The following is a 12861-nucleotide window of genomic DNA, read 5'->3' as shown; positions in this document are numbered from 1 at the left end:
AGGTTACCTCGAGGAAAGGACCTTCCACGAGCGAGGGAACAATAAGTACACTAGTGTACCTTAGCCCTGAACAGAGAGAAGGAGGTGAGGTTGGCGGTAGGTGGGTGGGTGGGTGAGAAGTGGGCACGGCCTTTGGCCAATGTCAGTGCTGCACTTCAGTTGGTCCTTGGCAGTTGGCAGTTGCAAATTGCTGAGGAGAGTGGAGGTTACCCCATGATTTGACAGCGTGTCCCGCCCCGCCAGATTAGGTTTAAGTTTAGGCACGTTGGGTCTCCGGGTCCACTTATATTTCGAGTGTTGATTTTGGCCGCCTACATACTGTACAAAAGCGGGCAAAGCTCAGGTCACAGCTAAGGATACACGCCCAATGGACTGGGACTGGTGGAACCGGCGTGACAGGCGGGGCCGGGTTCATCCAGTCGCCTTCCCTGAGATTACGGTTTACCCCAAGATTGGTACGGAGTACTTCGTACACTAAGGTAAGGAAGGGACCTTCCATCTCGAATCCCCAGTCCCTTCCCTCGACCAACAGATGAAGTGTACATACCGGTACCTACTCTCTCTCTCTGAAGGCGGTCGAGGCAGGAACGTTCCGACCAACGAATGACAGGCACACTGGTTCTCGAACAATTTGTCCAGGACCACAACATCAGCCTTCGCTTCGCTGGCATCCTCTTGGTCCATGACAATTACACACTCGCTTTGCTTTTTCTTTAGATGCTGTTTTGTCTGAATCCTTCCAGCCATCAGCCTTCAGCTACACTCGGCCCCCAACCTCTGATTTCCAACCGCATTGCCCTCCGCATCCGATCCCGCATCCTTCTCTTCCATTTCCATCTGAGATGCTACACACCACCCACACCCTTCCTGGCCTTCGAACGATTCGCCTAATCACCCTTGAACTGACCTCAACGGTTCAACCAAATCACTAACCTATTTATGCAGATCCTAAAAAAACCATTCCTGCCTTGCCTATCTCCTCAGAAAAACCACTCCACTTGATTGGCGGGTGACACCTCTTCATGCGTCCATTTATGCACCAAAGTTTGGATGCTGCGTGTGTGTGTGTGTGCCTAACTTCGTCTCATAGACCCCGTGGCAGAATATTGACAGGCTCAGGATCTTGCCGGCCGCCTGGTTGCTGACGAAGCTGAGATCGAGTATCATGAATGTAACGCTGACGGATGACAAGGACTCTTCTCGTCTCCTCCTGCATCCGATGCAGCCAAGCAGAGTCGACGACGCCCACATGCATATCTGTACCCTGGTCACTTCCAGGGCTTGGGCGCGCGTCGTCTCGTCGACAGACGTGGTATTGGTAACTGCTAGAGAAGACGACGGAATTCTCCTACCTAGGCGAAGAACCTCGTCGCCGCAACTACCACGGCCCAGACTCAACACATGGAATCCTTCTTGGCGTTTCTTGGCGCCAACAAACGTTCTCCCTGCCCTGGACTTCGCCATACCCCCCTCTCCTTTCGGCCCATCCCTGCGGTTGAGTTCCCCCGCCGCCTATGAACCCTTTCTCATGTCTTCCTGAATCTCTGAACGAGATACTCTAATTTTCCTGCGCGGCCGGTGCCATTGCACTCTCTGGTAAAGCTCCGATTCTTCAAAGGAGAGGTTTCCGTACCAACGTCCTGACCTTTACTTAGCATGCTGCGCTTCGCCTACATCAGTTCGAGAGTCTTATTGCGAGGCCTACTACTGGCTACCAGCCGTCGGCAAGGCCAGTGTAGGAGTTACTGCCCGCGCACGCAACGACGAGAGCATAAACCCTTCAATCTTCTGAGACAACCTGTCATTAGCCTGACCGGCATGGGAATGTCGGCCAAGGGACCCTAAGTCTTGGCCCATATCCGCAGACCGAGTGCTACGTTGTTCCAACAGCTCGTCGACCTCGGACTTTTCGCTCCTCTGTGGCCGTGCCAGGGGAATGCTCTCTCTTCGAGACTTTGACATTTGCGCTCTAGTGTAGTTCATCGGTCGGACGGAAGGCTGTCTGGGCGCCAAGATAGTTCCCAGAACCTCTTCTAGTACCGGCAGCAAACAGCCAAGATCGGTGTGGAGGTGAGGGCTAAGGATTGATCGCCATCACTTGACGATTCTTGATTCATCGATGGATGTTGTGCGCCACCAAGATTGAATTGGTGACTAGGCATCGGCTTGTCGAAGACGCCGAGCGCCCCATGGCTTGTGTTTAGGCTGGGGAGACAAACATTGGCAAGTTCGTGGGGCTTGGTTCAGGCGAGTATGGTTACTTCCAGTGACACTATTCGAGGAAGGGCTTTCTTCCCCCCGCATATCATCAGCGACCAAAGGGCAAAATATCCTGCTTCAGGGTTGCTGCAGATCCTCCCGGCGCTCTCCGTGGCTTCCGGACCAGTATATCGGAACAGATATGGGTTCTTCTGCACAATCCGGAGACACCTTCTTTAGAGACACCTTCAAATAAAGTCTTGGGTATGAGAAGGCCCGACGTTGACAATAGATCTTTGGCCTAATACGGCCATGACCCCCTTTCTACTGCCCCTAGCTACCGTAGGGCAGACTCCTATAGCCGGTGACCTGACAGTTCATGCAGTACTACGGACTACTGAACGACGCAATATTAAGCATCGGCCGTAAAGTAGACGAAGAGTTCTTCTGTGTGATAGAATGACACAACAACGGCTTTGTTGGTCTAGACTCGGATCCATGAGGGAAACGGGATTGAATTCCCGGTCCTGAATGCCTGTTTGGCGACCCTTGCCATCTGGCTCGCTGGGGCCATAAATTCTCCCCAAGCTGCCCGAAACACGTTCAGCCTTCTTAAAGCATAGCCAAGTTTCCCCAGGGGCGTTGGAGGTAATTACACTCAACTTTTTCTCCTTTTATTCTAATTGATCTCGATTCAGCTTACCGTCGGAGCAAATGGTGGAATCTCATGATTTCTAGCCTGACCAAGGCTATGCTTGACACACCCTGGCCTCCTGCTGCCGAGAACTGTGAGTATCTGAAGATTTCTGGTCCTGCTTCATGGACATGGTTGTCTAACATCGATCTCATTCTGTTGGGACCGGATGAATACCCGCCATCGCCGGCGGCTAAAACCTCGGACGAATATTTCCCAACCTGGAAGACAGCCTCGGGCCAAACGACTGCGGCTGCAACATGTACGTAAGGTCGCATCTGGTAAACGTGCATTTGAAGCAGCTGAACAATGCTACGACAAGTGTTGAGTAATGAGTTCGGGGACGATGTCCGCTACGTTTTTCATTGCCAGGATCCGGTTGACGAGAGCCAATTGTAATTCGAGAACTTCATACTTCTGCTTTGCAAAGGACGTCGGGAACATTCCCCATTATGGCACTTGATGTGGCGGCTCGCCAGACATTGTGGTTCCTTCACAAAACTCACCAAGTCTCTTCGAGTTTGCGTGGTTCGAGACAAGTGTTATAGAAGCAGCCTGACAAGCCTGGCTTGGTCAGTCCATGTAAACAAAGATTTGGTCGTTTCTATGTTTATCCTAGCAGTCACAGAAGTCGGTCCCTTCAATCTGCTCTCATGACGTTTTGATCTTTAAAGGACCTGGGTCAACAACAACAACAACAACAGCGAAGGAAGCCCCTGTGGGCTAGCGAGCCACGCCATGCTAGAGATATTGCGTCCATACTTCCTATTCTTAGCCTCCCTATTTTTGAGCAATACATGTTCCTGAGCCTTCTGAAGGGCTAGCCTTACGCAATGTATATAAAGTGGGCAAGTTATTTTGATGCATACGCACAAGCCTCACCTCATGAGATCTCGGGACACCAGTCAGTCGGACTCCGAGCCGGATTTCATTTCTTGTATTCGGTATGGGTAGCTGTCATTAGATAATGGTCCTCCCATCGGAAAGGCGGGGTCGACGTCTGGTGTGAGCGTTGTTGGTGGCCGCACGGGTTCCGCGGTGTGAGACAACTGACTTTCCCGTCTCGTCCCTCAGCCATCATCTGTGTTCATTAGAGAGCCTTCCAGTATCTTTAAAGCTTCAAACTGCGGGTTCAATGGGTTCATATGCGTTAGCTGAGGCTCTTGGAACTTTCGCTCCTGAACCCGTTGTCACCCATACATATACATCATTTGCTTCCGAGACAGGTATCTAAGTAAAGGTGCATGCCCGCTGGAGGAATAGTATACGCAGCAAAAAAAATTATGGTTGGCGGCCATATGGGGCCATATGAACTAGGTTATTACACAGTTTACAAAGCTCTTTCGGTCTCATCGTTGAGAGATGAGGTGTCGATGTTCGTTATAATAGTGGTAGGAGACAGTCTGAGGATATTACGTAAGGTAGGGCTGTGGGCACACAGGCACAGGATGACCCCCACCAGTGATCCCTGCCGCCTCCCCCGGTCGTTCAATTAAACGTAGAACGCGGGCCCCGCCACTCCAGACGCGTTCAGAGCGCGACTTTCTCGAGTCTCTATTTAACTTCTGGCGCGTCATCCCGGCACTTGTCCCCAGCTTCCGTCCTGATTGGGATCAGTTTCAACACCCATCAAGCTCAATACTACCAGGCAACGCGGGTCGCCTTTCGCGTTGAGCCGTACCGACATTCCTTGATTCTCTCTCCCAGCACATCGGCACATCTGCCTACTGCTGAAAGCTCTTTCCAACCACCAACCGTATCCTGTTAGCCTGTCCCTTGGAAGCCTACGAGCTTCACCACTCTCGTTCTATTTCGCCCATTTCACCCTCTTCTTTCCGCTGGCCTGCCGCAGAATCACGTACCACTAACAGTCGGCATCATGGGAGAGAGATCCTCCTCATCCGCCCGTACGCCGGCCAAGACGCCAACCCTCAAGCGCCAGCCGTCGTCTTCGGCCGGAACCCAAAAGACCATTGTTCAGTTCTTCTCCAAATCCACCAGTGTCTCTCGCTCAACACCAACCCCGAAGCCCACGGCTAAAGCCCCCGACTCGTCTCCTTGCTTGAGAGAGTCGAAACGAACGAACACACTTCCCCAGGCTCCGAAATCGTCCAGCCTGACTCCCGTGCCCAGCAGCGATGCTATTGAGCCCGCAAGCTCCCAGGAGAACTTGAGTGTCTCGACAGTCAAGGTAGCGGATGACTCCTTGCCATCACCATCTACTTTAGCTGAGCATATGACTCCACAGACCACTGCCAAGCTACCTTTACCGTCTTCAAGCCCAACCCGCAAGGTACTTCACCGATATCCCCCTTGAGCTCGATAGGCACTGTACTCACATGCCCCATCTAGTCCAGAAAGCCTGTCAACTACGCCGAAGCCTCCGACGATGAGGATGATGACCCATTCGTTCGACTCCGAACCGCAGGCACACGCCGCCGTACACGGACCCCGGCAGCCATTGTGGATGATGGCGATGACTATGAGGAGGACGCTGCAAGCAATGACATGCCCGATGACGATGATGGTAGGTAGTCTTGTGACTGCTCAACAGACCAGGGCCTAACAGACCAAACTAGATATGATTGACTTCGTCGTTAGTGACGAGTCGGACGAAGGCTCGCAATCCAAGAAGCGGAAACGCCCCGCACCAACCAAGGCAGCGTCCCGAAAGAAGTCTCACGTTTCGTCTCCCGTCAAGGAAGAAGAGTTCGAAGAAGTAGACGACGAGGCCATGTTGGATGTCCCGATTCCTTCGACCGCTCAGCAGTGGCGTTACGACCCTGACAATGTTGCGTCTGCTACTACCCGCGCCGTTCCCACCCAACAAGCTCGTCGTACTCTCAAGACCAAAGAGAAGGCGCATACCAGAGAGCCGGAGGACCGTTACCCCTGGCTCGCCAACATTGTAGATATCAACAAAAAGCCTCGAGGTGACCCTGACTACGATCCGTCGTCGGTGTACATCCCGCCCGGTGCTTGGAACAACTTCTCCCCTTTCGAGAAGCAATACTGGGAGATCAAGCAGAAGCTGTGGGACACCGTCGTTTTCTTCAAGAAGGGCAAGTTCTACGAGCTTTACGAAAACGATGCTACCATTGGTCACCAGCTCTTTGATCTCAAGCTGACCGATCGTGTCAATATGCGCATGGTCGGTGTTCCAGAGAGCTCGCTCGACATGTGGGTGAACCAGTTCGTCGCCAAGGGCTACAAGGTTGCCAGAGTTGATCAGATGGAGTCTGCGCTTGGGAAAGAAATGCGAGAGAGAGGCGACACTTCGGCCAAGAGTAAGAAGGCCGACAAGATCATCCGCCGAGAGCTGGCTTGCATCTTGACTGGTGGTACTCTCGTCGATGGAAGCATGTTGCAGGACGACCTGGCCACATACTGCGCCTCCATCAAGGAGTCCACAGTGGATGGCAACCCTGCCTTTGGCATCACGTTCGTTGATTGCGCGACGGGACAATTCTCCGTCACTGAATTTGAAGATGATACCGATCTTACCAAGTTCGAGACGTTTGTTGCTCAGACAAGCCCGAGAGAACTGATTCTGGAGAAGTCTCGAATCTCGACCAAAGCTCTCCGCATCCTTAAGAATAACACGTCCCCCATGACTATTTGGAACTACCTCAAATCCGGCAGCGAATTCTGGGACGCGGAGACCACTCGTCGTGAACTCGAAAACAGCAACTACTTCGGCAAGGAAGATGGCGGTGAGGGAGTCTGGCCCGAAACTCTGATCAAATCCAAGGACAAGGACTTGCTTATGTCTGCCCTGGGTGCTTTGGTCCAGTACCTGAGGGTTCTGAAACTAGAGGGCGACCTCCTGTCGCAGGGCAGCTTCGATTGGTACACTCCCATCCGCCGCAACGGAACCCTTATCCTCGACGGCCAGACCTTGATCAACCTGGAGATTTTCTCCAACACAGTGAACGGTGGGCAGGATGGCACCTTATTCACACTTCTGAACCGCTGCGTCACTCCATTCGGCAAGCGGCTGTTTCGTCAATGGGTGTGCCACCCCCTTTGCGACATCAAGCGCATTAATGAACGCTTGGATGCCGTAGATATGCTCAACTCCGACAGGGGTATGCGAGAGAAGTTTACGTCCCAAATGACGAGAATGCCCGACCTGGAACGCCTCATCTCCAGAATCCACGCGGCTTCCTGCAAACCGGAGGACTTTGTGCGCGTGCTCGAAGGCTTCGAACAGATCGAGTACACCATGGAGCTGTTGGGAGAGGTTGGTGTCGGCAATGGCTTGGTTGAACGCCTGCTGGCTTCCATGCCGAAACTCAGTGAGCCTTTGACTTACTGGAAAACTGCGTTTGATCGAAAGAAGGCGAAGGAAGACAAACTCCTCATTCCTGAACGTGGTATCGAGGAAGATTTTGACAATAGCCAAGATCGGATCGAAGCCATCAAGGAAGAGCTGCAGACTCTCCTCATGGGCAAGAAATCTGAGCTGAAGTGCAAGACGCTCAAGTTCACCGATATTGGCAAGGAGGTCTACCAAATCGAGGCACCCAAGGCCGTCAAGGTGCCGAGAGACTGGCGCCAGATGTCCGCGACTGCAAGTGTCAAAAGATACTACTTTGACGAGCTCACGGATTTGGTTCGGGAGTTACAAGAAGCGGAAGAAACTCATTCACAGATCGTCAAGGAGGTGGCCGCCCGGTTCTTCCATCGCTTCGATGCCGACTACGAAACCTGGTCGCAGTCAATCAGAATCATCTCACAACTTGACTGCCTCATCAGTCTCGCCAAGGCCTCGTCTTCTCTGGGCGAACCTAGCTGCCGCCCGGAGTTCGTCGACCAGGAACGCAGTGTTGTCGAATTTTCTGAGCTTCGTCATCCATGCATGTTGAATGCAGTGGCCGATTTCATCCCCAACGATATTGAACTCGGCGGTGATTCACCAAACATCAACCTATTGACTGGTGCCAATGCTGCGGGCAAATCAACCGTTCTGAGAATGGTACGTCATATTATACCAAAGCCTCCTACTTAGAACCTCAGCTAACCTGAGCAGTCCTGTATTGCCGTTATCATGGCCCAAATTGGATGCCATGTTCCGGCTACATCCGCTCGACTTACTCCTGTTGACCGAATCATGTCAAGACTTGGTGCTAATGACAACATTTTTGCCTCTCAGTCAACGTTCTTCGTGGAGCTGTCTGAGACGAAGAAGATTCTGGCAGAGGCCACGCCGCGCTCTCTGGTAATTCTGGATGAACTCGGACGTGGTACCAGTTCCTATGACGGAGTTGCAGTTGCACAGGCTGTCTTGCACCACATTGCTACACACGTGGGTTGTGTCGGCTTCTTTGCGACACACTACCACTCCCTGGCGACCGAGTTCGAAAACCATACCGAGATTCGCCCACGCCGCATGCAGATTCACGTGGACGAAGAGGAGAGGCGCGTCACGTTCCTCTACAAGCTCGAAGACGGAATTGCCGAGGGCAGCTTCGGAATGCACTGTGCCGCCATGTGCGGTATCTCCAGCCGTGTCATCGAGCGTGCAGAGGTTGCAGCCAAAGAATGGGAGCACACCAGCAGGCTTAAGGAAAGCTTAGAAAAGGCCAAGTCAGGTTGCTACATCCCGCTTGGTATACTGAGCGACGTGTCGTCTTTGCTCAAGGGCGGCGATGAATTGGAGAAGAGGGGTGTTGAGGTGTTGCTGAAAACTATTGAGGCGCTGTAGAGGCTTCTGCGCCGGCTCTAAAGGTGTTCATGACTGAAGTGTATAGTACGGATAGAAGGTATTCCCGTTGTGTTATGGGCTGAGCGTTTCAAGGAGTTATATCGGGCTCTTTAAGAGGGAAAGACAGTTGCTCAATCACAAAAATATTTGCTCATACCTCGTTTCTCGAAGTTGATTTGCTTCAACTTCACGAACGCATAGAAAATATCAGCCTCGTGTGCTTTGAGTATTTATGTAATGACTTTATGTGGTCTTCATTATGTATCCTTTTTATACAGCAAGACTAGGTACTACTAACAACCCTTTGATTTAGATAACCAAAATACACCCATCTATTTAGGCTGATTATCATGAGGCCTCCAAAGTCTGTATGGGTTAGCTGGCAAACACTGCAAAAGAGTACAAGGGTATCCAAACTCACGATAGCGAACCGGCTCTTGGCCCGGATCCGTTCACCAAAGAAGACGAGCGCCCACGGGATCAACGTCAAGCCCGTGGCAATCCCACCCAGCAGCGAGCCCGCGCGCTCCTCCCCCAGATTCCGAAATAACGCCCCCGTGACGAGCGGGAAGACGCCCCCGAGTATATTTCGACAACACGATTGCGCAGCGAGCGCCGAGGACGCGTACTTGTGGTAAATGTCGGCAAAGTAGTTGAACGTGGCCAGGTACACCGAGTAGATGCCCCACGTCGCGAGCCCGATGCCAAAGGCGGGCGCGATCCAATGGAACTCCTGTTTGGCCGTGAAGCCGAAGATGAAGAGTCCTGCGGGGAGGAAGGTGGCTGTGATGCAGGTGAAGTACAGGCGCGACTCGGGCGCCTCGGCGGGGAAACGTCGCCGCATGAAGAGCCAGAAGCGGGAGGGTTCATCGATGGGGGTATCAGCTCGCCACTGGGGTAGCTGGAGGAGCCTGTCCTGGAGGACACCGACGATGGTCGCGACCACGGAGCCGACGATCATGGCGGAGAAGAAGTAGCCCGACTGCTCAATGTCCCAATTGCGCCTGCGTGACATGGCCAGAGGGATGCTTCCGAACGTGCAGTAGAGGACGGCCCAGGCAAAGGCGCACCATATCGAGAAGAAGAAGACCACGGGCTCTGTGAAGAGAAGGTGGAATGGCCGGGACACCGACATCGAGATCAGCGTGGTGATCGATGCCCGCTCTTCGTCCTCCTTGACCAGCCAACGCAACCGTTGGGGTTTGAGCTGGGCAGAATATCGACGACTCGACTGACAGGTCGCAGATGTCTTTTCGAGACCGCAACAGGAGCACACCTGCGTATCACCTCCTGAATCTGAAGCCGTGTCGGTGCCGTCGCTACTAATCGTCGTATCCTCCAGCCACACGCCGTAGAATCCTGCCTTCTCCCTTTCCTCATACCACGCATTCAGAGCTTCGGCTTTCCTTGATAGAATGACGGAGCCCCGGCTTTCCTTGAACAGAACAGCGAGTGCAATGACAAGAACAGTGTCGACGATGACTTGGTGCCAGAAGATCCACTTCCATGCTAGCGTTCCATCCGGAGATCCCATTCTCTTGACCATGAGTGAAGCCACCAGAGGGCCAGCTCCCGTTCCCGCCAGCACGGCGCCGCTGAAGAGGGCCATGGGGGTGTTTCTCTGCTCCTTTGCCCAGAGATCCGCAATGACGCCTCCAATGACCGAGCTGAAGACGGAGCCGCCGACACCGACTAGGAACCGGGCGATGAGCATTGCCGTTAGGTTCGGCGCAACAGAGCAGACGGCTTGGAAGATGACATATACAACGCCAGAGATGACAAACACTGGATATCGGCCATATATCTCCGACAGGGGCGCCAGCACCATCGGTGAGAGGGCAAAGCCGATGCAAAAGGTCGTGATACCGGTCAAGACGAGTAGCTGAGAGGTGCCAAGATCATCGGCCATGATGTAAGACGGTGGTGAATACGAGCCGGCCGTGTATGCGGTCAGAAAGGTGGCGACGCACGACAGGGCTAGCATGAGGTATTTCCGGGGTTGAGGCCATTGCAGAGGTGAGGTATAGCGTGACAGGTTCGGGGGTGCTGGTTCTGGCGGCGACTCGGCCGATGCTTGGAAAGGGATGTCGGCCGGCGCAGGCAGGACTGTATCGAAAGCCAAGTATCTGAAAATGATTGTGCTGTTGGCGTCGACACGGACGTCAGGTTTTGGCGGTTGAGAAGCCTCGTTGGCACTTGACGAAGTGTTGCTTCCCTCAGAACCCTGAGGCGCCTTTTCGATGTCTAGCATTTTGTTCGTCATAGTCGAAAACTACTTTGTTAGACGGTAATATCGATGATGTCTGGAGCCTCAAAAGGTATTTGCAGGCTGAAGATAGAGAGTGTGAATCGGCACAAGCTCCATGACCGTTTCCAACTTGATGTTCGACGAGGTGGGAACACGATCCATATGGAGATGCGTGGAGCAGCGGAGGTGAGTGAGTGAGTGAGTGAGTGAGTGATTCACAACGAAGCCGGCGTCGAGAGAACGAGGGGACTGCAGGATATAATAATTTGTGTTAGTGAACCTCCACCCACACGAGAAACGGCAATATGAGACTAAGAAGGGCCGTCCCAGGGTCGGGAATGTGAACGGGAATAACGGCGGATGGATCCCACCCAGTCACGTCGGTAGCGGCTATGCCCCCGGTCAGCCGAGAGTCTACTCACCCCAAGGTACCTGATGAGAAGTGGGAGCTAAGGCAGGTAGCGGTCAGAGTCGGAACGAAGACGGAAGTCTGGATGCGATGTGACGCGACGCCATACGGCACGATGGCTCGGGCAGCGGCTGGCTGAGAAACGGGAAGAAGGCCGCGATGCCCTCGCTGTTGGTTGTTGTAGGCTCAAACTGACCCCCGCTGTCTATTCGACTTTCCTCATAACAGCCCGCCTCAGGGAAGGTTGAGTAAGAGGCAGAGCTCAAAGTAAATAAAAAAAAATGTCACTTGGACAAGAGTTGAATGCCCCAAGCTAAGCGAGCTGTCCAACTAAGTATCACATTACAATCGGGGGCACAGCCGCAGGCACGAGCGCAAAAACGGCTGCAGATCATCAACAGAATCATGATTCGTGAGGGCTCAAGGGGGCGTGGGGCATGACTGCCGCGTTGTACGGGCCTAGCTCGATTAGCGTCTTCATGCCTGTCGAGAAGGCTTCATCGACGTTCAAGCCATGCTGGAGAAACCCCAGCTTTCAAATGCGGCCAAGACGCAGACTCCACTTTGAGTTGAAGAAAATGAAGGCATTCCCTATAGTACTGTGAGCATATCGTTGATAGGTTCAACTGGTCAGCTGCTGGACCGCCCTTTTGGAAATGGAAACCGTCATTTTGTCTTCTGGTCTCATCTCGTTATGGCGTTGCCAAGTTGTCCGGTTTTCTGGCACACCCCGTCTGATCTTGGACTTACCCCGTTCAGGCTTCCCTGTCCATCTGGGGTGTGGCATACATACTAATGAAGTATATCAATATTCTTTTCCGCTCTATTCCCGGGGAAATACCCCAGACAGTACGGAGTACATAGTCTCCAGCAGCGTCATGTAGGAAGATGGATCGGTTATCGGCTACTTTTTCCATCCTCACCATGATGAAGACTGCTTCCAGGTTCGGTCAAACTGGATAGAGTCAATGTACAGACCCGGCCGTCAGTTGCTTACGGAGTCTGCCATATGAGATGTACGTAGGAAGGCGGCCACAAAACAAGAGCAGACATGAACCAACGACAATCTCCCCGTGCCCGGCTCGACGACCCTGGCTCTACATTACCACGGTATTGGTAACGGCCATACTTTGATGACAGTGTCGTCCCGTACGGGCCATGCCGGAACGTTACTGCGAGCGAGAGTTGAAGAGGGAGGGGGTGGGTACTGGGCCGCAGCGACCTGATGCTCAAAACCGTGCAATTCCCGTCAAGCCCTGAGTCGTGGTGTCGCGGCCCCAGACCCATCAACGTCTGCCGGTGTGACCGTCTTTCCTCTCCTTGTACGTACCTAACACGCCTTCCAAGTATGGAAATTCCTACATACGATAATCCAAACGTGAAAGATGTGAAAGACAAAATCGCATTCCATTCCGCAAAAAGAAAGCCGAAGGACGGCAACATGCGGGTACCTAGCTCTTCTCCGAAACCACCATGACCACCAAACATTATTATGTTTGGAGAAGAGACTTACTTACATGACCCTCCGTCCAGCCAATCATATGTCTCCAACTTGACGATGCAAGTGAATCCAGAGCTTCTGTTCTCCAACCTAAGCCCAATGC

General features: G+C 53.0%; 2 protein-coding genes across 2 annotated transcripts; one reads left to right on the top strand and one right to left on the bottom strand.

Moving 5' to 3' along the window:
* Window positions 1–4772: 4772 nt before the first annotated feature.
* MSH6 (DNA mismatch repair protein msh6) lies at window positions 4773–8600 on the top strand (the record flags this gene model as incomplete). Its single annotated transcript, XM_065755800.1, has 4 exons — window positions 4773–5186; window positions 5246–5420; window positions 5473–7871; window positions 7926–8600. 4 exons carry the CDS (start codon window positions 4773–4775, stop codon window positions 8598–8600), a joined length of 3663 nt encoding a protein of 1220 aa, XP_065615040.1.
* A 283-nt stretch (window positions 8601–8883) lies between these two features.
* On the bottom strand, window positions 8884–10965 carry N0V96_000035 (uncharacterized protein; the record flags this gene model as incomplete). The annotated part of the gene is made up of 2 exons (XM_065755799.1): window positions 8884–10872; window positions 10957–10965. 2 exons carry the CDS (start codon window positions 10963–10965, stop codon window positions 8884–8886), a joined length of 1998 nt encoding a protein of 665 aa, XP_065615039.1.
* Between the last annotated feature and the right edge of the window lie 1896 nt (window positions 10966–12861).

This window comes from Colletotrichum fioriniae (assembly GCF_027942845.1).
Source record: "Colletotrichum fioriniae strain IMI 355084 chromosome Unknown scaffold_1, whole genome shotgun sequence".
NCBI lineage: Eukaryota > Fungi > Ascomycota > Sordariomycetes > Glomerellales > Glomerellaceae > Colletotrichum > Colletotrichum fioriniae.
The sequence above is the reverse complement of the archived record's forward strand: the minus strand, read 5'-3'. Positions and strand labels throughout refer to the sequence as shown.